This window comes from Cynoglossus semilaevis, chromosome 4 (genome assembly GCF_000523025.1).
Source record: "Cynoglossus semilaevis isolate Cse_v1.0 chromosome 4, Cse_v1.0, whole genome shotgun sequence".
Lineage (NCBI taxonomy): Eukaryota > Metazoa > Chordata > Actinopteri > Pleuronectiformes > Cynoglossidae > Cynoglossus > Cynoglossus semilaevis.
In genome coordinates, this window is record NC_024310.1 from 9,697,558 (window position 1) to 9,722,486 (window position 24,929).

Below are 24,929 nucleotides of genomic sequence, written 5' to 3' on the forward strand. Positions count from 1 at the left end.
CTAAATGAGGTATCCTACATTAATTAAATGCTCACCATATATACAGTATCTTAGATTCCCCAACCGTACGTACTGTACACTATTGTTTGTTATTTTAATGTATTACCCTGTATGTATACTTTCTCGTGAGCACGAGATACGTTTCTTTTTTCTTTTTTCTCCATGTCCCTTTAGGGGCTCCGTAAAAACTCTATATTTTGATGAGATTATTATATTATTATATTTTTCTAAAATAATTTTTCAAAACGTTTTGTTTTGATGAGAAACATGCAGAAAAGGTAAAATGTTGGATTTCTTTCCCAAAGATTTTCAACATCTGACCAAAATCTTTTTTTCTAAAAATCTTTTCAAAATGCTATATTTTGATAAGAAACATGCTGAAAGGATAAAAATTTCGAGTTCTTAAAATGCTTTAATTTGATGGAAATGAATCAAACATATTACACAACATCAGGAAACCATGTGCTTTTATTATCAGTGCATATAAGAGAAGGAAAATAGTCTGCATTGTGTGACACAAATCAAAATGCTTTACACATCTCAAAAAAAATTGTTGAGCCTCTGACCCTAATAGAGATCAGTGGGCTTTTGTTTGGCAACAGGTCAAACAATGAAGATGATGCACTGAAAACAGCAGCTTCCTGACTGACGTCACTATCAAGAGCACACAGTGATGACAATCTGAGGATCAGAAATTCAACACAGCCAGGAAGTTGTCCTTTTCCTTGCACCTGTCTCATCTGCTCTGGCATGGCACCAGGAACCTTTAGGACAATACAATACATAATGAACGCCAGGGGGAGCATCAACGGCGCTGCTGAGAAAGATCCTGTTCTGTTACTACAGTGAAAAACAGCCTTTCGTTGAAACAAACTGAGAACAGACAGTGAAGGGAAACAAAGGTATGTTTGCTGGCAGATGTTATCAGTTAAATTATGATGTAAAAAGTGTTTTGTAAAAAGATAAAAACAAACAAGAATGGTGAAACAGAATCCATTATTAATCTCAGTTATTTTCCAGCCTGAAATGCTCAGAATATACCTGCAGGGGGAAATGGGAATTTTCCTGAGATGATTTTGTCGTTATTTTCAATGTTGAGGGCAAATTCTATAATACTGTCCATCTCTGGCCACCAGGAATCTGACAAATTACATTTGCACAACATTAAGATTGCAAAAAAATTCCAGATGTTTTGTGTGATTAGGAATTCTAAATTCTGCCAGATGGAATTTTGCTTTGAGGGAAATTGTTTCATAACCTTGTTAAGAAAGAAAGAAAGAAAGAACAGAAAGCACTTTAGTTTAGAAAAATAATCTATAAATGCTGACCAGTAGGTATAAAATAAAATAAATTAGCATTTTAAAAAATGTTGTCTTCCCTTTCAAAAAGAAATATTAACAAAAATGAATTGTGCTGCTTACATTGTCATTAAATATGAGTCATTTCTTCTTTGTAGCATGTGCTGGGTATGTTTTTAAAAAGCTCTTTGTTATAAACAGCTGCCAGACACACATTTAAAATCCTGCAGTCCTCCGCGGCTGCTCCTCTGAATGGCCAAATGGCTGTTTGAGAATCGAAGCACATACATACTGAACAATCTAATATACACAATATACATTCATGTATATACAGTACATACAGCAAATCAATGCACAGACGGTGGTGACAAATGTTTTACATTTTTCTGCTAAAAAAAGCGTACTGCTGTTGGTTTCACTGTAAGCATTAAATAGTTGATGAGAGAAGCGTCTGATGGGTACACTGTGTCCCGCCTAGCAATCAATATAAATGAAGAATTCATGCATCTGGATGAGTTATGGCTCATTCAATACTTCATTCTTTCTCCTACCCAGACCAGACTCACGGCACAAATCTGGTGTGATGACACCATCGGCAGGTGTCAGCGCGTCTTCTCTAAACAAGTCCACCTTTGCATGTCCATCACTTGTCCTAAAGACACTACATCACCCATCGTTGAGTATAGGTACAGTGGAGAGAGGAAAGTCAGGTTCAAACACTTAGTTTCAGCCTGTAGATGAGCTGTGGATTATACTGGTGACGATGCTGCCTCGCATATCTACTGCAGGTAGCGGTAAACCTTAAAGCAGTGGTTTCCAGAGTCGGCTACGGCCACGTGTCCATCAGACGTCAGGGCCAGGCCCTGGGGGCCGTACAGAGGGTCAGCTGATGTGTTGATGTAGGACAGGAAGGACCCTGAGCTGTCAAACACCTGGAGAGAAATACAGAAAAACAGGTTTGAATGTGTTTAAGTTACACAAAAAAATTGGTAGTTAAACAATGTAAAACTTAAGCATTTTAATAAACCAGCAATTAAAACATGTTGCCACTTATTATTGACCAAACACAACATCACTCTTAATTACAATTTATTAACAGTTAAAAAATGCAGACAACTAAATAGAAATCAATTTGTGATTGTCACTTCTTACTTGATTCACACACCAAAGTTTATTTTCTTGATGACTTGATAGCAGGGATGTCCGATAATATCTGCTCACCAAATTAGCATATTATGTAATATCTGTAAGGATCGTTATCGTTTTTTTTCTCCCATAATGAAAACCGGATATTGCAATGCCTGGGTTTGGGGGATAAACGTCTGTATATTAAAGTGAAAGTCACTAGATGGCAGCATTGCAGCTCATATAATAAATCTCATACTCACACAGTGGTATGTACAGATAAATAAATAAATAAATAAATAAATACCAGGCCTATATCGGTTGGTTAATATCAAAATCAGAGATTACGTTTTTGGACAATGTCGGCATATCAGATATCAGCAAGTTAATATCGGACATCCCTACTTTATAGTCTTGAGGGAGAGCGCCTCCTGGAGCTCCACTTTGTAACAACTGTCTGACACCAGATGCTGATGTCTCTTTTTCAGTAGCTAACCTGGATCCGGCTGTTCCCCCAGTCTGCAACAATAATGTTTCCATTGGTGTCCACTGCCACGCCCGTCGGGGCGTTGAACTGTCCGTTCCCTTCTCCATGAGAGCCAAATTTAAACAGGAACTCTCCGTCAGCATTGTACACCTGCAGGAATCGAACAGTAAGAATCAAGTGTGTCTTAAATAATAATTAAATACGTTAGACTGAACTTCAAACTTGATCTGTTTCAGAAAACCATCACATCTGTAAGTTGGAGCTTTGTATCAAACTTCGTTGAACATCCCTTGTGTTTTATTTGTATTTTAGGTATTGCACTTTATAAACCTTATTTACAAAAAAACGTTTATATCTTTTTTCTTTTATCATTACCTTTACTGAGTGATTGTGGAAGTCTGTCACCACAATTTCATTTTTGTTGTTCACAGCCACAAAGTGAGGACCTGGAAACAGTAGAGGAAGACAAAAAAGGAAAGATGCGTCATCCCCTGCTTTTCAGTGTTTGAAAGGAAATCCGTGACTATTTTTGGAATGTTGAAAACAAAAACACAATGGTCACAGAGAGAATCTGAGAGGTGACAAGAGAAACGTGAGACACAAAGACTCAGAATGCTGACGTGAGACAAGTACGTAGGACATGACGGAGAGGCTGCATCAACAAGTTCACTAACAAAGATTCTCTCTCTCAGTTCAGACTCACGGTGATGTCATTACTTACTGAAAACAGGGCCAGATTTACTAAGCTTTTGTTCCAGTGCAATGTTTGCACCACTTTTCTCTAAAAGAAAAGAAAAGGTGCAGGTGAGAAAAAATGAAGCTGCGGAAAAATGTAGTCTGTGATTCAAGTAACAAAACCATGCAAACAGTATTTTGTGCAGGGACACAGCCGTTTATTTATTTATTTTTGCATGCAGTATTATGTTGACTGTTGTTTTTAGCAGTTTGAGACTCCCGTCCATGAGTAAGAGCCTAAAATGCTTTCAGCGAAAAAAAAATACAATTCATAAAACATAAAGAAAATCTGTAAATCTGGCCCAATGATTTGTTCTGGAAGCAGCAGCTGTTCAGGTCACATGTTTCTACACCTATAAAGAGGAACGGTCGGTCATTTCTGTGAACATTTTTCTTTAGGTACTATAATACCTGCAAAGTGTCTGTCTGAAGTTCCTCTGGCCCCAAACTTTGTCACCAACTTCCCATTTGATTGGAAGACAAAGACGCAGCAGGCCTTATTGTCCACTGTGATGATATGTCCATTCTTGTCCACAGCCACGCCTTTGGGTCCCATCAGTCTCCCTGCACCAATCTTGCTCTGTAACAGTGTTGTCAAAGCTCTGACATTATAAATCTTTAAATCCTTAAAGTAACTTTTAAAGTTAGAGACGACCTGTACCTTGAACTTTCCATCGGAGGAGAAGATGCTGATCCATCTGTTGTCGTAGTCGGCTACAATGATGTCACCGTTCATGTCCACCGTGACCCCTGTGGGCCGCTGCAGCTGCCCTGGTGAACGACCTCTGACACCGAACCTCATTTTAAATTGGCCATCATTAGAAAACACCTACAGAAACCATCGAGATGAGTGTTGGCCACAACATTTTTTTAAAAAGTAATTAGTTATAGTTACTTCTCCCAAAAAGTAACTGGATTAATTTACTATACAGTAAAATACTTTACTTTTCCTGAACAAATCTCTGAAAATAAAAGTTTCTCAAAAAAGACTAAAAATACACTAATTTGTCTTAAAATACGTCGCTCTGTCCATTTTTGTGGTTAAAACTCAGAAAAAATAATAAACTTTTTTGGTACGCCAACCATTGATGAAAAACAACGTACTATATTAACAAGATTCTGGAAAAGTCAATGCAGCCATTCTTGTTCATTACTGTCTCCATGCTCTTGTATCTCTGCGTTTTCTGTGATTAGCTAACTTTCATTTGCAGCCAGAGAGAGTAAACCACTGACCTGTATGCACTGGTTGTTGCTGTCGGCCACAACAATCCTGCCGTTGCTGGACGTTGAAATGCCTTGTAAGTTCGTGAATTCTCCTTTATCACGTCCTCTTGTTCCTGTCACATTAACAAGACACATGTGTGTGTAATTAAACGAGAATGTTGTTTCGTCTTAAACACATTTAACAAAAATAACAAAACAACTGCGATGGTTGAACTGTTCTAAGATTGAAACACAGCATTGCATTGAAAAGGCCAGAGCTTCAATTTAGATTTTAATGAAGGAAATTTGGTGGAAATGCATTCAGTGGGGGCTGAGTCAGCGTCATAGCAGGAAGGTCTCAAACTGAGCTGAGAGAAATTGAATTTGAACTGATTTTGAGCTGTGGCTTAGACACAGCCGCCTTTATATCCTGTGAGCCCCAAACCTACATGTCTCCCTTCATTAAACCTGTACCTTCCTCATCAACAGCCATGTGATTTACCCACCCACTCTGTAGATCAGCTCGTCCTCTATGGGGTTCTCTTTCTTCTTGGTAGTGCTGTACATGCTGGAAGGCCTTCGCACAGCCTTCTGTCGAACGTGACCACCTCCTCCACTGGGAGACTTGACTCTCCTCTTCACATCTTCTGGTGACTGAAGGACATCAGAGGGTTTGACAGCTCGCAGGCGGAACGGACTCCCCCTCACCGGCTGCTCGTACAGCAGCAGGGAGAAGGTGTACTCTCCCTCTGTGCGGATGGTGTAGCCCACCTCGTACGTGCCGTTCTTGTTGTCGACGACCTCGGCTTCAACACAAGCTCCATCTGCAGACATGATCTCAGCCCTGAGCGCAGCGTTGCCGCTCTTCACCAGTTCTCCATCCTTGTCTTTTGTAGTGACTGTGATAGTGGTGTGTTGGCCGACGAGGGCGTGGCGCAGGCCCTCACCGGTGGCGACACTGGTATGGCCCACGGCCCCGGTGGTAATCAACACGCCCAGGTTCTGGATGGAGCGCCTCAGTCCGTCCGTCTCAACCTGGCATTCCAGGTGTCCATTTTCATGGGGATGTTCAGGAAAACTGTGGCGTGCCAGCGCACTGACCCGCTCGCCCATTTGCTTCTGGACCAGCAGGACCTCAGTAGCACTGCCATGACTCAGGGCCTGCTCTGTGAAGTTGCAGCTGCTCTGAATATTTTCTTTACCCTGAAGCAGAGATGTCAACTGTGCTTGAAGAACCTGAGGATAATCAACCCAAAGGAGACGGACAGTAATAAGTATTTATGTTTTTATTATGTTTTATGTTGATGTATTAAATTAAGATACAGTACAAATCCAACAATTCCACAGTTTATCACATTACTGCTGCTCTAATACACAGCTGACAGACATGATGTTATTCACACACACCAGAGAAAAACCAGAGGTTTTCGTTTCACAGTGACATTGTACACAATGTCCCAGTGTGTTAGCAGTTAGCTGTGATGTTCAGACTATAAACTAATAAACAAAGAGCACTTACCTTCTGTTTATTACTGCAGATGTTTTCCACCTCGGTGATGAGCGCAGTCTTGCGTTGGTGTAAGGCCTTCTCCAGCTCGTCGAACGTGCTGCTGATTTCAGTCACGGCCTCATTTTTGCGCTCTGACAGCTGCTTGGAGATTTCATTGACGTGCCCAATGGCAGCTGTCAGCTGAGGTAGTCTGAAGACAATGAGAACATTTGGCTTCATTTCAGGTCCTTTAAGTACAATAACAAGGTGATGGTAAAAAAAAACACCTAAGAAGGGAGTGTGATTTTCACCTGTTGCGAACAGTGTCCAGCTGATTCTTCAGTGCCAACTTGTGCTGTTCCAGGACATCCCTCAGAGGAACTGTCACATGCTCCCTATGTTCTCCCTCTGTACATTCCAGACACATGGCGGTTTCACATGACTCGCAGTAGAACTCCATCACCTGCAGGTGGTGCAGTGGAGCAAGTAAAACATTGACATTTAAAAAAACAAAACAAAACAAATACCACAAATTTGATCCTTAAACCAAACACTAGGATGTTCCACCATCGTATTATTTAACACTTTTTAATTTTTTTGTCTACCATACCTTTCCTTCGTGATTTGGACATGAGAGTGGCTGACAGCCTGTAGCTGCACTGGCTGACTCCAGAACATTGCAGGCCTCAGGTCTGCTGCACTCTGGGTCTCTCTGCAACACCTCCATTAGGTTTGTGATGAAGAAGTTGTTCTGCAGAGCTGCCACACCTTTCTCTGGCAATATAGATGTCTGTCTGCAGACTGGGCAAGACAGCGTCAAGGACTGTGGGGGTATGTAGTTCTGCAGACATCTGCAGTCAGAAAGAGAAGAGGTTAAAACGAATAAAACGTGGACGTATACACTGGTATTATTATCAAAAGAAGTTTTTCCTTCATCAGAGGTCACCACATATTCTGGCTAGTACCTGCTACCTGCCACATGAATAGCTCTTGGCTTGTCCTTTTATTAATGCGTGCAGCACAGTAGTGACTAGTGGCACTGCTTTTTAGCTAGACTCCCTTTAAGATGCAATCTAATCAGGGATAGAATAGAGAACCATTCTTATTGGCTTATATTGTACATACAGTATATTAAAGTAAAAACTAAAAACTAAAAGAAATAAGAAGAAAATTTAAAAAAAAATTACTTGAATAAAAACTAAAAGAAATAAGAAGAAAATTAAAAAAAAAATTACTTGAATGTAAAAATAAAAATTTCGTGGGATTCCTGGGGCAGAAGCGCCCCCTGAGGTCAGGAGTTCATGACCCGTAATTTAGACTGTCCAGGTAACCTGATCCAGAATCAACATATAGAACTAAACACTCTTCCACCGTGGGGCCCATCTTAAATGAATTAACTACTATTTATTTACTTTTAATTAATTACTGTTATTTATTAATAAATAAAAATGTGCTTTTATATGACATATAATTCATTGTATTATTGCAGGAAAAAGGGTTGTGACACTCCTGGCACAGAGGAACTGACCAAATAATTGAAATGTCTGTAAGTCCAAGCTGTGGAAATGAGTTACTGTTGCCAATAAAGCTGTGCCATTGAGAATGCAGTCTGTTTTGTTGCAGCCAAGTGAAGAATGTTTGATGTCTGACATCATGTGGAAGCCAAAGAGTTGAGAGAATAGAGGGTGTAGCTGGTGTGATGGTAAGTCATAAACTCAGCTCCACTGGACAGCCCTGTTACATACTGTACTTGGTATGGTGTTGTTTGACAGCCGCAGTGTCAGTAAACACCGGCCAAATGACTCCTTCACTTACTTCTCACAGAAGGTGTGCAGGCAGGGCAGAACCTTAGGGTTGTGATAACGATCCAAGCAGATGCTGCAGACCAGGAACTGCTTGTCTATCTGCCTGACCACAGGGCTGCTGGTCTCACGCTTGGCCATGGTGACGGACATTCAAAGGCAGCAGGGAGGGGGGCGCTTAACCTGTGCACAGATGGGAGGAGGGGGAAGAAAGGTCAAGTCGGTGCCAGAGGAAGTTTTCCAAAAGGGAGGACGAGGTGAACTATGAGAGCAAAGAAAAAATGAGTCATGACATTATAAAACCTCTATCTGCTGGCCTTACACGCCTCCCCTTCCTGCGTCTGTTTCCATTAAAGCTGTTTGACTTTTTAAAGTTAATATTTTAACAGTGATCAAACAGAAGGAAGGAAAATGAATATATTTGTTTAATGCCGTCTGGCAGAAAACACGCAGACAACTATGCAGCTGGAGAGACAACAAGTCTGTGTTTACAGTGGTGTCCGGAGTTTACTTAACGTGTACACACAGTGTTGCTAACCACGGCCTTCTGAATACATCATGCTTTATTTGTGGCCATACTTCCATCATTGTTTGCCGCTGGCAACAGCTGTGGTGATATGAAACTGTATCAGTGGGTCAAGCACGGATTATCGGAGCCTGTCATCTCCATGTTGGACATCAGTCCTCCTATTGTAAACACCCAGACAGACTGCTTTAATGTGGTCAATGAACGAGTTCAAAGGACAGCGTCTGCTTCATGCCGTGACATTTGTGTCTTGCAGTCAATTCTGTGGCATAAAATATTTAGTCCATTATTTAATTTTTCTAAAGAATCTTCAATTGAGCGAACAAGATGCACCGTGATTAATGATTGCAGCTGAGATTTAGAACAGATGAAAAATATCATGCTAATTTGAGCATTTTAAATGCACATATACCGGACCAGCCTCCAATCCACTCATAAATCAATGACGTTGCTTAGTCAAGTTCTCTGTTTTTCCTTCCTTGGATCTCTTTTGATAATTACTGAGCTATGCAGAGCAGGAACATCCCACAGGAGCTGTGGTCCAGCCCTCTGACCATCACAACCGTGTCACATAATTCTGCTTTAATTCTAATGTCTAATTCCTGCTTAAATGTTTTTAACACATCACTGTGTAAAACATCCACCTACAGACAAGCACCATGAAAGATGAGACAATGTGTGTTTTTGACAATCACTGTCAGTGGGTGCAGCTGAGACAGGAAACAAACTAACTCTCTACAAGTCACAGTCTTATGACTTTTCCTGATGTCTTTTCCTTTTTCCATCACATTCGCCTGGCTAATCCACCAGAAAGGCCTTCATCTTAGGTTGCAGCCTCCCTGAGCTGTAATGTTGCCCGCGTCCATGTGAAGACTGGACAAATGTAGTGTTGATTTTCTTTGGAAATAAGGAGAGGAAGCAGGAAGCTTCAAACACCACTCCCAAATTTCCTAGTTTCTTCTGAGTTGGCCGAGTTCTGACAGCACCTGTCTATCTGTTTTTCTGTGAGGGGAGATGTGAGAATGAGGAGAAAGAGGAGGAGGAAGAGGAGGAGGAGGAGGGTGACTCCTGGTGAACTGGGCTGTCTGTCTCACATAAGTTAGCCAGGCCTCAGAGGCAGCTGTCCGCCCTCTGCAGCACAGCACAGGACCAAACTCCTAACAATGGCATTCCAGCCTTGCTCACAGTTTACCACTGAACTCCCACATTTTCTCTCCCCCTCTTCCTCCCTCCCTACAGTCCAGAGAGTTGACACAGCTCCCACTGCATCAGCCGTTGAAAACGTAGACACAAACGTCCTGCAGTTCGAATATTTTCTCAGGCAAGAAATCTCTATTGTTGCTGCTTGAGGCTCTGCGGGGGCCTTTAACTGTAATCACACACACACACACACACACGGCCAGCTCCCAACTCCCCCCTCCCCTCCTCTCCCCTTTTACGATCCCTCCCTATCTATGTGATGTCTTCCCTTCACATGACACTGAGCTGCAGCAGCTGAGCTGTGACATCAGGAGGAAGCATCGAGGAGCCACAGCCCTCAGGCTCCTCCCTCCTCGGCCAGCTGCCCGCTGCCATTATGGCTGCAACGGTGCACCCCTCCTCCCCTGTTTCCACCACCCTCGCTTCCCTTACTCCTGCCAGGCCGCTGCCTCAGCAGCCTTCCTCAGCTCAGTTCCTCCCACCCGCCTCACCACAGAAAGAGGATCTTTCTTCTCGGAGCCTGCAGTCGCTGTATGACAGCAGCTGCTGCTAGCTCCCTGTGTGTGTGCATAGGAAACAAACATGAAATGAACCACATGAAATAATGTCATCCATTAAGGAACACGGCCTCAACAATTTCAGTTATCATAGACACACACATGCAGCACATCATGGGTAAGAGTGCAGAGCCTAAAATATCAGGAGTAATCATGATGGTAAAAATAGCACTGACAGCAACAGTAACAGCAGCAGCAGCACAGGACAGGACAGCACCAAAGACACTCAACCTGCAGAACTGACACAGTACCATCTGAGACAGCACATGACGACATATCCTGTTCAAAGCTTGAGTCACAGAAGCTGCATGATCAGCACTTCCCACAGATGAGGACAATTATCCGAGTCAGTGGACAGCAGAGTTTTCTCTCTTTGGATCTGTGGATCTGACACATGGGAGCATGACGCCTGCAGAAAATCAGTATAACAGAAGCATGGACCCAGTCCAGCCCACAGATACACAAATATATCCTGAATCTTGGTTGACTTATCCTTTTGTTATACATAATGCCAACCTTCAATGGTTCCTCTAGTTTTAGTTTGATTTTAATTCTTTGTATTAAATTACAAAAAAAGAGAAAATAATTACAAACATTCCCAATAACAACAGATGCTAATGCGAGCAGCTAGCATTGACGTTACAAAAACATTTAGTATTTAACTCATTCATTAGCTACTCAACATCATCAGGTAATGAGGTGCAGTATTTTCAGGTCATTGAAGTACACATGGTTGTTGATAGCTTTAGCCACTCACTCTAGCTATCCTCACTGTGACCCACACTAAAGTGGCTTATGGTCCACCTTTTGTGTCAGAACGTGTCCACTGGGATTAGTGTGTTTGTGGTGACAGACACCATCACACCCGATCGACTCTAATCTGTGTTACGGTTCACTCTTGAACCTGGCCTCGGACACCAGCGAATACAGTGGCCTGCTTTAGTTCTGTGACCAGACTGTGGGGCGGTATCTGATACTTGGGTGCTGAACACCGTTCACACTTATGAATAGTTTGATTAGATTTCAGAAACCTGAGCTCACATTCAGAGCAAACATTGCTGTTTCCCCTGAATGAGCGGCTTGTTTTTGCAGTCGTATGTTCTTGTTTTTAGACAAATACATCACTTACAAGGGTAGTTGTCCACAGATTAAACAAAGAAATGACTCAGGTTTGCAGGAACATGGCAGTAAGGTGAATGGGTATTAAATTCAGTGTTTTGGCTGATGACCAGTAGAGGAGAGGATGTAACCTGATTAGAGCCATTTTTTTCTACTAGAGAAACAAACTAAAGGTTTTCATCTGCTACTGGATATCGTTCTGTGGTTGGCTAGCTAAAGATCAACAGTTAGCTTCACAAATGACAACAAACAACACAACAAACGTTTGATTCTGTGGTTTGCGTTCCACATAACCTAAAAATATCTCTCTCACTCATCAATTGTCCCACTAATGTTGCATTTCATCACTTAGTACCTCACATCGATTTTTTTCGTAGCAGTCAGAGCTGGAATTGTTATATTGATTATTGTAGTGCATTAAATGTCATGACGTCATAATCTGATCTGTAATGATTCAGACGGAGAATGGTTGGACCTCACTGCTCATACATGTAGGTGACTATTAGCTTCTGTTTGTATATATGTTTCAGTATATGATTAGTAAGTATTTATGGTACTTCACTGGTGCATTAGTATTAGAAGCTGTAAATATATATAATAAAAAAATATGTGTGCATGGAACCATCCATCTTATAGATATTCTGATGATTTCTGGTTGTAAATGAACACAACATTGTTGATACAGATATGAAATCTAAGGGCAGAGATGAATATGTGGGTGTGTGTCTGCTGAGACAATACAGAAAAGAAAGATTAGGAAGTCAGGGGACACAGTTGTCATTATTTTCTTATCAATAAAATATATTTTTCTACATTGATAAAATGGTCAAGTCTAATCGAAACTGCTTCAAATGTCAAGCTTTAACTATTTCTTAATATAAAATATTCATAAATGATTCTGAGTAATGCTTTTTTCACATGGCAGTAGAAGAATGTACAAATGAGGGACTTGTGAGCAAACAACAATATCAGATTACATCTATGTCAGACACAAGTCGAGCATGACTGATAGTATTTTCCCATGTATATTAGCTGTCATTATCAAAAAAGCCATCAGTTGTTCTGTACAACAACATTGATGTAGTGTTGAAACCTAAAAATAATTGAGAGAATCTTATCTCCAAGTGTTTGTTTATGTGAGTCTGGGGTTGGTAACTAGGGCTAGCTTAGGTGCTGGATCTTTGATGACTCAACAACTGCAGGACGCACGACACAGAAACCTCACACTAACAAGCTTCCCTCACACCTCACTGAATCAAATGAAAGAATGTGTCTCAATGCATCAGTCTCAGTCAGGGGAGGGGGCTTCACATAGAGAAAAGACAACAGTGTAAACAGTGTGCTGCTGCTGCTGCTGTTGGTTTTACATTGGAACACAAAAGCCAAGCAAATGTGTATATTATTTCTATGTCTATATTTAAATGTATTCTTGAGCGCAAAAGAAAATAAAACAAACAGGTATATGAATAAATATAGAATGGTTTTAATGTATTTTTCAGAGGGACATGTTCCTATGTGGTAAAACATTAGCATTTGTTTTCCCTAAAAGACCACAGACTGGGCCACTCTCACAGTGTGTCTGGGCTGCATGGATCCCTCAGACCACCATTCAAATAGGGTCCCCTCTACTGAACAGCATATTAGCATGTTAGCATTTTAGCATGGTGGTTTCCTGTTCTCTAATTTATACCCTTCAAAATAGAGGCACGTAGGAAATAAGGATATGGACTAGGTCAAGGGTGAACACAACAGAAACTCAGACGTAATGCAAGAGATACTGCTTAAATTCCACAGGGAGAAGAAGAATAAATGTGGATGTCTAAGATTATATTGTGACACAGTATTTAAAGGAGTGAGATAGTGTGTCTCCGATAGAACTGTTGCGAATTTTCCTACAACTGAAACCCACGCTTCCATCTGCATGTCGATCGTTGTCTGCTTCAGCAGTGTGCTAACATACAAGCTAGCAACAGGAATAAGCACTTATGTTAGTATTATGCAGATGTGGGGATATTAATGGTGCTCACACAACACAACATGGTAAGCCGGTGTATTCAGGATACACCTGTTTGTATATATAGAGGTGTTTTTTTTTTATTATAAAGGGATAACTAACCAGCACACAAGCACAGGCTGTTGCCTGTGACCCAAGTCCACCTGCAGCAGGCGCCATAAAGAGAATATGGTGTGACTGTCTATGATGCTGCACATTATGTGTCCTCTAGAGGCCGGGCAGTGCAGATTATCTAATACTGTTTCGTCTAGCAGTGTGCATCATGGAAAGTCAGGACTGTTGGAAAAGAAAAAGTAAAATGTTTATACGTAGATGAATGTATTTTTCACAACACAGTTAAATTGAATAAATAACTGAACTGGACTAAGATACCAATGACTTCCATATGCCATTGGTTGAAGCGAATATTGTCATATTTTGTATTTTTAAAAAAAAACAGATTTGATTTACAGCTTAGGTCTTAGAGTCACAGTCTGTTTGAGAGATTAATCTTCAACTCTTCAATATTGCATGTGTCAATCCTAAAGTTCTGTAGCCTGGGGCTAACTGCTATACCATTGACATCAACACTGCACTCCCGCCAAAGGTTGGAGATGAGCTTTTCTGAAAATATTAACATACACTTAGCTCTGAGAAATATATACATTTTCCTACAGCCTCTTGAGTCCTATCTTTAATGTATCATTTTCACTCCATTGTGTCGGATGAGACTGATTTCTTCCACTAAAGGAAAGAAAGTCTTACTGTATAGCAGCTTTGATTAAAGGGGTTTAAAATGTGATTCAAGTGAAACCTTCTCCAGAGACTGAGGATGAGAGAGTCCAGTGATTATCTTTAATCAGTGATGACGTGAGAACATCAACACATAGACCACAGTCAGCAGAATGGAACCAGGGCTCATCAAAACTACTGTAGAAGTGGACATCAAATAAAAAACTTAGAGATAGATATATACATATATTATAATGAAAAAAAAACAACAACATTATTTTCTGTTGGAAATAGCATAGAGATGGCAATGACTAGTCAGTTAAAAACCATTAGTTTCACGTGTATTTCTACCATTATATGTTTAGATATATATGTTATTCACTAGTGATGCTTTTTTCCCTTTTGTGTGGCTAACTCAGGGCTAACATTCTCAAAGCATCAACACACAACTGCTGAATGGCCTTAAGATCGTCACCCTGGATAATCTGAAATCCCTTCCTTCACCCTGTATGGATTACTACACAGATAAGAGCAGCTTCACTGATTTCCAGCTCATCTTTGAACATCTGACCAGCTTAAATCACGCAACAGTGAACCGTCTTCTAGAACAGAGGGGCAATCAATAGAGAAGCACTGATTATTCTTGGCAGACTGTAGGCCAGATGTGTGTGGAAATGATGCATCAATCTGCCACTTCTGTTGCTGCAATGCAATGCCAGGCACGGAGTGACATAAGCAAACATCATGCTAATTCACATGTGCCTCAGACGGCTTCAAACTGCGAGGGTTATATGGAAGAGACCAATTAAAGAAGAGACAAGGCCAACGAAGGCTCACTACTAATCCTCTCAACAAAAGAACATGTATGCTTGATTACAGAGCCCAGCCCTCAGACTGCAGCAGAGATGCCCACCTGCTAAAGACAGACAAGCGGGGCAGCTAGATGGAGAAGTGTGTGGGTTGGATGAGGAAGCAATAAATCAGATCTGACCAGCGAAGTGATTTAATCCAGGATCTGGCGTTGGAAAAGACTGGAAAATGCTTTTATTCATGTGGTCCCGGTCTGTTGCATCATAAAACTGGAGCAGCTAATGTCTCATCAGAGAGGAGACCACGATTCCTGAACACAGCCCCTCTGGGGTTTATCAATGCACAGATGCTGTTTGGGGTGGGATGGAGAAATCAATAATTCAAGTGCTCCCATCTCAGCCCTCAGATGACTGAGGATTCCTGATTTTGGCCTATACAGAGTGACACAGGCAGAGACACGGTTCTACACAAGGAAAAACAGAAGTGAATGCTCCGGTTGTACTCACATGAATTCCCAGCAGGACGGAGTGTGGAGGGTCAGGATTGCAGGCTGTGGACGAGTCCTCCCATTGTCAGTGTCTCAGTCTTTTACAGCAGAGTGCACACAGACTAGGCGACAGAAAGGAAAGGGCAGGGTCTGTCTGGGAGGAGAAGAGCATAGTAAGGAAGAGGAGAAGGGAAAGGAGGAGATTAGGGGATGGGCCAACAGCAGTATTCGTCCGACGGCTGGTAGGAGGAGCTGAGGAAGCCAATAAGCATATGGAGGGGGCAGGCCATACGCAAAAGAGATGAAATCTCAGGAACCTACTGAGGAGCACGGCCTGTCTGCTGCAAAGGGGTTTGGCTTCTGGAGGCACAACCCAGTTGGCCCTAAAAGGACAAAGGATGTGGTTTATTGTCAGGAAGATTTTTAAATATTAAGGTGCAAATAAACATTGGAGTGTAAAGTGAAAAGGGAAACACTGGGCCATGAACGATCCGTATCTGCTGAAGGAGGATTTGCATTGTGTAACTGTGAAGTGGGGATTCACAGACTGCTATGTAAAGTGTCTGACAACAGGGAAATGAGCAGGGAACAGTATGAGAATTGACTGTCTCTATGTGGTGAGAGTCTGTGACTGACTGATTACAGATTTCCCTGAAACTTTAAAAAAAATGAAGCTGTACAAAATAAATAGACGTGTTTAGAATTAGACCTGCAGGGTTCTTAAGATTAAAGCCCACTAATAAAACATTCAGGGATCCTTGTATTTAACTGTAAACCTGTAGCCAGGTCTGGTCTAAGACTCCATTACAGTAAAACCCTTTTATTGTTATAGTAACATGCTAACTGTGAGCTGATCCTGCCCCTCCCCCAATACTCACTGGTATGATTCTCATGGCTTGTTCTCCTAGAACTGAACAGGACAAATGTGTAGCACCTCACTGCTATGACTTGCTGACTCAAGTGGCTCTTTAGAGAATTTATTTACGTAAATACATGTATACATAGAATACTGCTTTCTTTGTTTGATAAGGTTAAGAAAAATCTTTGTAAAAAAAAAAAAACCCTAAATGTATTCATGCATCATTTAGCACTGGTTGCTCAATTGATTGATTTAAGTAATGTAATGCATTTTAATGTGGGTGCAGTGAGTGAGTCCACGCCTCTGGAGCAGACAGAGACTGTTGGGGGGAGATTACCTGGCACACACAGTCTTCTCCGGCCTTCATTCTCCAACACAGTGTTGCCATGGAGACTGCTTCACAAGGCTGAGGAACAGTCAAGATGGCTGCCGCTGCTGCTGCTGCTGCTGGTGTCTGGCAGAGTATCAGCAGCTGTTGTGAGGTAGCACAGCAAACACAGCTGGTAACACTGACAACTAAAATATTAAATCACAGGTGTCATAGGAATAATTACCCCCTGGCTAATGAAATAATTATTTTATAGCATGGATATTAGTCAATAGTACATAGTGACATGATGAGAGGGAGGATATTCTTGAACATAGATGAGAGAAAATAAAATCCATAATTATATTATTCATGTCAAGAAAAAGATTCACCAGTAAAATACAGATATTTATACAACAGCCATTATTTTATAGAAAATGCCATTTTAATCCATTTGAAATGTGATGTTGGAACAGTTTGGGACTGAAAAGTCGTACAGAGAACCTGGTTTCTGTGGAACTTTTTCTGTGACTGCTAGTTTGTCCAGTCCTATATCAGGATCACATCAAAAGCATCACCTTTTTTCTGTGGAACAGTCAGAAAGTTAGCAAGAGGCGTTTACATGACAAAATCATAAACAAACAATTATATAATAAATAATATTAATACAAAAATGTATAATTGTTGTGATTTAATTGAAAGACACATTTCCTATCACCACTAGAATAGAATAAATATATTAGCAAACAACATTTTTGGATAGCCACACATTCTATTTATGTGGTTTATTTTATTGTATTTATGTTTGTTTTGTAAATTGGATATAGATACATGCTGTCAGTGAGCAGTGACGGTGTAATGGTGTTTTAACACCTAACAATACTAAATATAATACTTGTAAACATTGTATTTAATAAATATACGAAGCATTTAGATCATCTCAGCTGCAAAAACATTATTTTTGAACTTCAGTCAGATTTGTTGACATCCTTGCTCTTGAAGGTTAATCATCATCATCATCATGTATCCTGTAGAGGTGAATACAGACAGAATGCTGTTTTAAACAAACATGGATATTTTGACTCTGCATAAAACTGCCCACGGTTTAAACACGCTCCACCTCAGCACCACTCACTAGGTTAGAGCTGGAACGATGGCTGAACTGACAAAGACCCTGAAAGTATGCACGCCTGCTCCCTCTGCATTGTTGATGTACAAGTGTACAAACAACGGCAAGAGGAGACAAAACCAAACAAAGAAAAGAAGAGAAACAGAGTTTAAAACATTTAGTCGAGCTTCAACAATGTTATATTTACAAATGTCCAAAATAACAAAACAAAAATGTTATTTTGATCGCTCTCCTGTAAAATGTGAAATGTCAACGTCAATATAAAATATAAAAACATGTTAATCTCTACATAGCAAAATAATGGGCCACAAAACTTTTTTTCCCACTTATTTACATGTGCACGCACACACCATAAATGATTCTCAAATGTAATTGAAAATATCGTTAATGCCTACGCCAGTTTTCTGTTTCGTACCGCCATCTAGTGGTTCAACATACCCTAACCTTTTCTGAGCAGAAGGTGGCCAAAGGTTTCTTCAAACCTCGGTTTCTCTTTCTTCAACCCTTTGTTGTACACGTCATCACGACCATGAGGAAAGTGCAAAGCCCACATGCACAGTTTTGTGTGCAGTCAAGGACAGAAATATTTTTTTAAAGCAGATAATGTTTTCTGACATTGATCAAAACCTGAGAAGGAAGGGAATTTACTGGGGAATTGAATACGATTTTGTGGGTTTTTTAATAGTTATTTGGAGTTTTGAACGGAGCATTTTGTTATGCAAGTGCACAGTAAAGATTAAAATAAAATGTACATACTGGATTCACTACATATTTGTGGTAGAATTGGAGTACTGCTACTTATTACTATTGATTTTTTTAAATACATTTTTCCATATGAATAATAATTTATTCATTTTGATTAGTCATAAATGCACACAGGTGAAACACATATTTCTACCTGCTGTGTTTTGTCTTTCTGTTCCAGCAATAAACAAATTAAATAAAATGAATCTGGATTTTTACTCTGAGCATTTGTCATAAAATATTCCCAGTACTGAAGGAGAATATACAGTGGTGTCTTATATTACCATTTGTTATTCTGTCAACCCTCTGATGGTAACAGCTTACACATCAGAACCTTTGTGTTTTTGAAGACCGTCTTTACTACTCTGAGACTTGCCAATGTCACCAAGACGTTTGATGAAGCTGAAAAAAAATCCAGTTGTTTCCGTTTTATTCCATGTATTCCTGGGGGCAGTAGTTTCACTACTCTTATGATGGGGGTTTCCTGGAGTTTCCACTGACTTGTTCCTCTTCTTCTCTGCTGATGGAGAAACATGATTTTCATCAGCAGATGGTTGAATGTTGTGAGACGCTTCAGAAAAAACAAACACTTGTTTTGAAGTTTTGTCCTCGTCCCCCTCTGCTGGTGCTGCTCCCTTTTCTTTTGCAACAGAATTAGGAGTTCTAATGGGAGCAGGATCCCAGAGGTCGTCTTCTTCTTCCTCAGTTTTGTAGACTTTAGAGGGCATGGTATGGCGACGGCTGAGGTTATGTTTGGAGTTGGGGGAAGGATCGATCAGAAATCGCAGCAGGTCTTTATTGGTCTGGTCTTCAGGGTACCTGTCTATTTCTTCATCAAAGGTGCGCTGGCGAGACAGAAGGGTTCTCCCACCAGGAGATTTCTGGTTTTCCAGAGAATATTCCCCAGATGAGACACTGCCACGGCTGTTCTGAAAGCGCAAGACCTTTTTTGATGCTTCACGCAACTTTTCAGCCTCCTCCTTTGTGTTGTCTTGAAAATCCTCCTTGTCATCCTCATTTGTGACTGAGACATGTCTACTTGGGGAAGAGGTTTTGTTCGGGCGTTTAAATCCTGTGGATTCCTCAGTGTTTGTCTCTTCTATCTCTTCTTGCCCACAGGCATCGTCTGCCCTTACTTTCTCGACCTCATCCGTAGAGTCCATTTTATTTTCGGAGGATTTGTGAGTAAGCTCCGCTGCTGAGTTCCAGTCTTTTCTGCTGATGTTCTTTTCTTTAAATGAGTCACTGACCTTGGTGTTTTCAGTGGGGAGGTTCAAGTGTGAGGTAATTTCAGATAAGCTGCCACCGGCAGGACTTCCTTGAGTGGACAAAGGTCTCCCAGATCTCCTGCGAGACGTCCGATTGGTCAGAAAGTTTTGAAGTATAGTCTCTAATGCAGCACCTTCCACTTCCTTACTGGAGCAGGTGGCTATGGACCTGCGTTTGACAGCCTTCTGTAATCTCTCTCTGTGTCGGCGCTTCACATCTGCCACCTCTCGAGACTTGTTTTCCTATAGAAAAAATACACAAGTACTGCATTTAGCCAGATTAGAGTGATTTACAGCAGTAGTCAGAAAAGTCTATACAGTACCATTAAAATGTTTTCAATTGCCAAAAGTTTACTTAGGTAGTTAATATTTCAGACTTTCCCATCTGTAAGGAGACATGTACATTTCCATAAAAAAAGTAACATTTTAAATAGTTCATATTATTATTAAAGCCTTATCTATGTCATTAGGAACTTGAAGTAAGCCTGTGTGTCTATATTTAAAATAACGCATATCATATACACAAGTTTATACAAATTTAAAAAAAGTTCTGATTGCTGTTTGAATTTTTGAGAATACTAGAATTTTAATTTCCAAAAAAAATTCAAAAAATTCAATTAACAACATTTTTTAGAATCAACAAATGAGTGGCACTAGATGAAGGGGAGTTAATTTACAACATGCCATACACTACATACTAGTGATAACGCCATATTGAGAATAAAAACATTAATAATATCACAAGATTAAAGTTGTAAATTTATGAGAATTAAGTCAAAACACTATGAGGGGAAAAGTTGTAATTTTTCAAGAAAAAACAGGAATTTACTCATTTTCTCCCGTTACTGAGTGCTCACTGTACCTGCACGGCCCGAAGAAATCTTTGACAAAAGGAACTGAAGATGGAACAACATTCCTCCAGTTTGAACTTGTTAGGGTCTTCGCAAAAGTACTCGGCTACAGAGTCACTCACAGACTGCAGTTCCTGGAAGTCAGTCTTCATTTCTTCTAAGCAGAGCTCGGCTTCCTGGATGGCACACAGACAGTAAACATGTCAGACTGTACTGGGGTTAAAGAAAACTGGACACAAAAACGTGGACTTACATTGAGAAAGCCGTCCATCTGTGCCTTCAGGTCCTCCTGCTGTAAGGTGTCCACCTTGGCATCTTCCACCTTTTTGACCTGCTTTTGAAACTCTGCTTCAATGTCACCTTTGTTTATTCTGGAACAAACAAAAAGGAATCACATAAAATCATGACTAATAAAAATATTAACAAGAAAAAAATGATTACACTGATTATTGAGTATTATCACCTGGCAGCAGCTTCAATGTTTTTGAGTTGATCTGGAAATTTAAGGAGCTCCATGTCTGCCTTCTCAGCTTGCTGTGTATGAAAATTGTATGTAAAAAATATAAATAATAATAATAATGATGTATAATTATAAACATTTGCTTGTACATTTTTTTTATTTTAGCTCTAAAAGATTGATACTTACAATCACTACATAATGCATAAGGTTCATTCCAGGTTTGTTTGCTTTGGTGTCTGCTAACTTCAACAGAGAAGCCATTCTGAAGCCAATGGCAGTACCAGCATAGCTGCCCTGAAATAATAATAATAAAAAAAGAAAGAATTAAAGCATTCTTGCACATGATAAAAGAAATCTACTATGTAAATATCTGCTGTGACAAAATGTACAATGAACTCACTGCATTCATGTAATTTCCAGTTTTCAACACCAGACGGATGACAGAATGCAGATGCTCAGACTCCAGGAGCTCTAACAGAAGAAACACATGTTTAATTCTAAGGCCAAGATCTACTTTTAGCTCAAACTAATACATTTGAAATCCACGAAAACACAAAAATACCCTTTCCAGCAGCAGTCAAAGTACCAATGAATGATTTAATTTCATCCATGAGGGAGAAAAATTCATCTTTCAGAACCAAACTTCTGAGCCGTACCTCGTAGCTGGAACACAAATGGATTCCATCACCTTCATATCCTCTCCACCATGAAACACACTTTTTATAAAACTCAGAATTGCATAAAAGGTTTCTCACCAGGGAATCTTGACAAGCATGAACATGAAGAGATCTGCTTCAGGGAGGGCAAAGTGGTCTCCCTTAAAATTGACCAGCTGCTTCACCTGTATTTGATTTTAAAAATGTTTTAATCTTCTTTATTAGCCACAAAAAGTATTTAAAGGCCAGATAGAAATACAGAAAACAGGTATACATTACCAGAAGGTACATGCATTTGTACCAGTATAGAACAAAAATATTAAATGTTTCAGTCAGTGTTGCTAACGGGCCAGATAGTAAAAGAGAGACGGTCAAGTTAAAAAATGAACCGCCAGAGGGAGGCAAAGAAGCGTTTTTATAAACATGGTTTCAGGGATAACAACAACATCGACAAACACGGATAGTCTTACTATCTATACGTCGTGTTTAAAAATATATCGACACATCGTCCAGCTCTGGAAGGCGCTTTAAGTGAAATTAAATATAATTTGATTTAAGCCAGTGTATGGTTCATAAAATGTCCTAGATAAAAAATCAAATGTAAAAAATAAAAACACGTCTTTGTGTAGTGACCTATTGCGAGACTATTTGTTAAACAGTAAAAACTGTAAAGCAGACAGCCCAGCTGATAAATATAATAGAATATAAATATAAATATAAATACCTCAACTTCATCTGGTAGCATCTTGCACAGCTCTCTCAGTTTTCCCGAACCAAAACACAGGTTATTTCCTGATTTGATTTCTTCAATCATGTCTTCTACAGGCCTGTGGTCAGAGGTGCAGAAACATATAAATATGTTAGATTTGTTTTTTTGTTTTTTTTTTCAGTCAAATGTGAACATTTTTCTAAATGTTGGTTCATATCAGGAGTAGTGTTGTCTTGTTAATACCACACTTGCATTGCTGGAAATATTTGAGCTGCTAGAAGCAACAAGCCTCTGCGTGCTAAAATATCTGGGTTGAAATTGCAACATTACCTCACTACAGTTGATGTTAGCCCGCACAAACAATAAACAGGATACACCTTTGTCAAAATATCTCCGTGTGACAGTGATAAAAACTCTTACTGTTGAACAAGCCATGTTGGTTGATCTGTTACTGCTAGTACTTAAATAGTTAAGTGCCTCTCATCAGCAGTACTGCAGGTATTTTTCCATTTCCTAGAAGATTTGCTCCATGAGCAAAACCACCTAAGGCCAAATTTTCCAAAACCTTAAAGAAAATAATCCACAGGTTTCACAAGGGTGGTAACCTGCTGCATCTGTAGAACACTGTAGTGTGCATCAGACCTGCCAGGACACGTCGGCAAGGAAAGGTGTGTGTGTGTGTATGTGTGTGTGTGTGAGCAAGAAGCAGCCATGTCCCACCTCAACCTACTGTATGTGCCTGATCCTATTGTGTTCTACATCGAAAACGATAAAAGATGAACGAATCTTAACTCACTTTTTGAATTGTTTCAAGAAAATTCCCATGTTCATGCTCCTCTTGGAGCTCAGGATAGAAACCTAGAATAGAACAAGAGACACAGATGAGGATTTCACCAGTTTTTCAGTCACTGAGATAAAATAACTACCGTTAATGCGTCACTGAGGGGTTAGCTTTTCAAACAGACAGGGTTAGCTTTAGCACTGGGGGGTTAGCTTTGCAAACAGACAGGGTTAGCTTTAGCACTGGGGGGTTAGCTTTCCAAACAGACAGGGTTAGCTTTAGCACTGGGGGGTTAGCTTTGCAAAGGTGTGAGGGTGAATAAATAACTGAGGGGTTAGCTTTCTAAACAGACCGTTGTATCATACTGAGATCTGTGGGAAAAGATTTGACTTGACTAATGTTTCCTGATTTAGGCCAATGTAACTGTTGTTTTGACAAATTTTTTCTAGGTTAATTTTTATAACTGCTTAACCTTGAAATTACTATATGGATAAAACAAGTTTATTAATGGTTGTGACATTTATTTCTCTACATATCAACAAGTATAACAAGTATAAGAGAATCAATATATACTTCAAAATTCAGTATTTTTTTTATTTGTGAGGGTGAATAAAATTCAGGCTGGCACCCAGGACCTTCTGCATGTAAGGCAGGCGTCATAACCACTACACTACAGAACCACAGACACCCAACGTGGGTGCTGGGAACACTGCATCTCACATACCTCCACTCCATTCTCACAAACTAACAACTAATAAATGCAGTCAAATGTTAGTGTTACACAACACATTCTAAAGTTGTCACTGTGTTGCACCGGAAACGAATTTGGAATCAGACAGAGGAAAATCCAACAGTTCCTGTACTCACTACTTCTCCGGAGGCAGCAGATGGTGTTTGCTGGTGATTCTGGGCCCTGAGTTTTTGCTGCTGCTGCTTCTGACTGAACAGCTCCTCTATGTGGTCGGTGTCCAGCTCATATTCCCCATCAATCTTATCAGATGTCCATATGTTGTGCCTTCCTATCACACTGTGTTTAGGGAGGGTCTCCCAGTTGAAATTGCGTATCTTGGAGCGCCGGTGTTCCCTCTTGAGAATCAATATATGGCCATGAAGGGGTGGAGGTGGAGGTGGAGGTGGTGGAGGAGGTGGTGGTGGAGGTGGTGGTACAGAGGGTGGAGGGGAAGGATCTTCTACCTGCATTGTTTGGTTTATTGACTCTCAGAAAGTTCTGGACGCTGCCATGGTTCAAAGCCCAGAGTGAATGTTCAGTCAGCTGTAGTCTCTGTGGAGAAAGGCTCTTTATGGCAGAAGGGTGCAGGTGCTGTACAGCAGTGACAGACAAAAACAGTATCAGTTAAACAGCACGGAGACACCATGCACTAAGAGATGTGCACATAAACATAGATAAAATATATTTTTAAAAATTGTTATTGTCTAATAAAAAAACTGAAAACTGATTAAAAATGTAGTTTGTGAAAAAAAAGTAGATTAAAAATGTAGTTTGTGAAAAAAAAAGTAACAAAGACTACTTTCTTTTTCTATTACTAGCACACTGTGTGTGTATCACACTGTGTGTGTATCACACTGAGTGTGTATAACACT

General features: G+C 40.2%; 2 protein-coding genes across 3 annotated transcripts; both read right to left on the reverse strand.

The window, feature by feature from the left end:
* Positions 1-450: 450 nt before the first annotated feature.
* On the reverse strand, positions 451-15,729 carry LOC103377998 (tripartite motif-containing protein 3-like). 2 transcript variants are annotated; one of them, XM_008309029.3, is made up of 13 exons: positions 15,583-15,729; positions 8,153-8,322; positions 6,948-7,188; positions 6,649-6,800; positions 6,368-6,548; positions 5,355-6,084; positions 4,879-4,982; positions 4,307-4,474; positions 4,057-4,225; positions 3,632-3,691; positions 3,286-3,356; positions 2,920-3,060; positions 451-2,230 (listed from the first exon to the last, which is right to left on the reverse strand). In XM_008309029.3, the coding sequence occupies exons 2-13, from the start codon at positions 8,290-8,292 to the stop codon at positions 2,078-2,080; spliced, it is 2,310 nt and encodes a 769-aa protein (XP_008307251.1). In that variant the 5' UTR covers positions 8,293-8,322; positions 15,583-15,729; the 3' UTR covers positions 451-2,077. The 2 variants fall into 2 exon arrangements, with proteins under 2 accessions (XP_008307251.1, XP_024910837.1); XM_025055069.1 differs by lacking the exon at positions 3,632-3,691.
* A 1,426-nt stretch (positions 15,730-17,155) lies between these two features.
* On the reverse strand, positions 17,156-24,422 carry fhdc4 (FH2 domain containing 4; the record flags this gene model as incomplete). The annotated part of the gene is made up of 11 exons (XM_008309048.2): positions 17,156-20,113; positions 20,733-20,897; positions 20,975-21,092; positions 21,185-21,255; positions 21,368-21,475; positions 21,582-21,652; positions 21,744-21,844; positions 21,937-22,022; positions 22,562-22,664; positions 23,343-23,404; positions 24,195-24,422. Coding segments are annotated over 11 exons (2,304 nt in total), but the record flags the coding sequence as incomplete, so codon positions are not given.
* Positions 24,423-24,929: the final 507 nt, after the last annotated feature.

Coding starts and splice junctions, on each gene's coding strand:
- LOC103377998 (XM_008309029.3), bottom strand. CDS start 8,292: ATGTCCGTCACCATGGCCAAGCGTGAGACCAGCAGCCCTGTGGTCAGG. Junction 6,801..6,947: donor GTCCAAATCACGAAGGAAAG/GTATGGTAGACA, acceptor CACCACCTGCAG/GTGATGGAGTTCTACTGCGA. Junction 3,061..3,285: donor TCCACAATCACTCAGTAAAG/GTAATGATAAAA, acceptor CGATTCCTGCAG/GTGTACAATGCTGACGGAGA.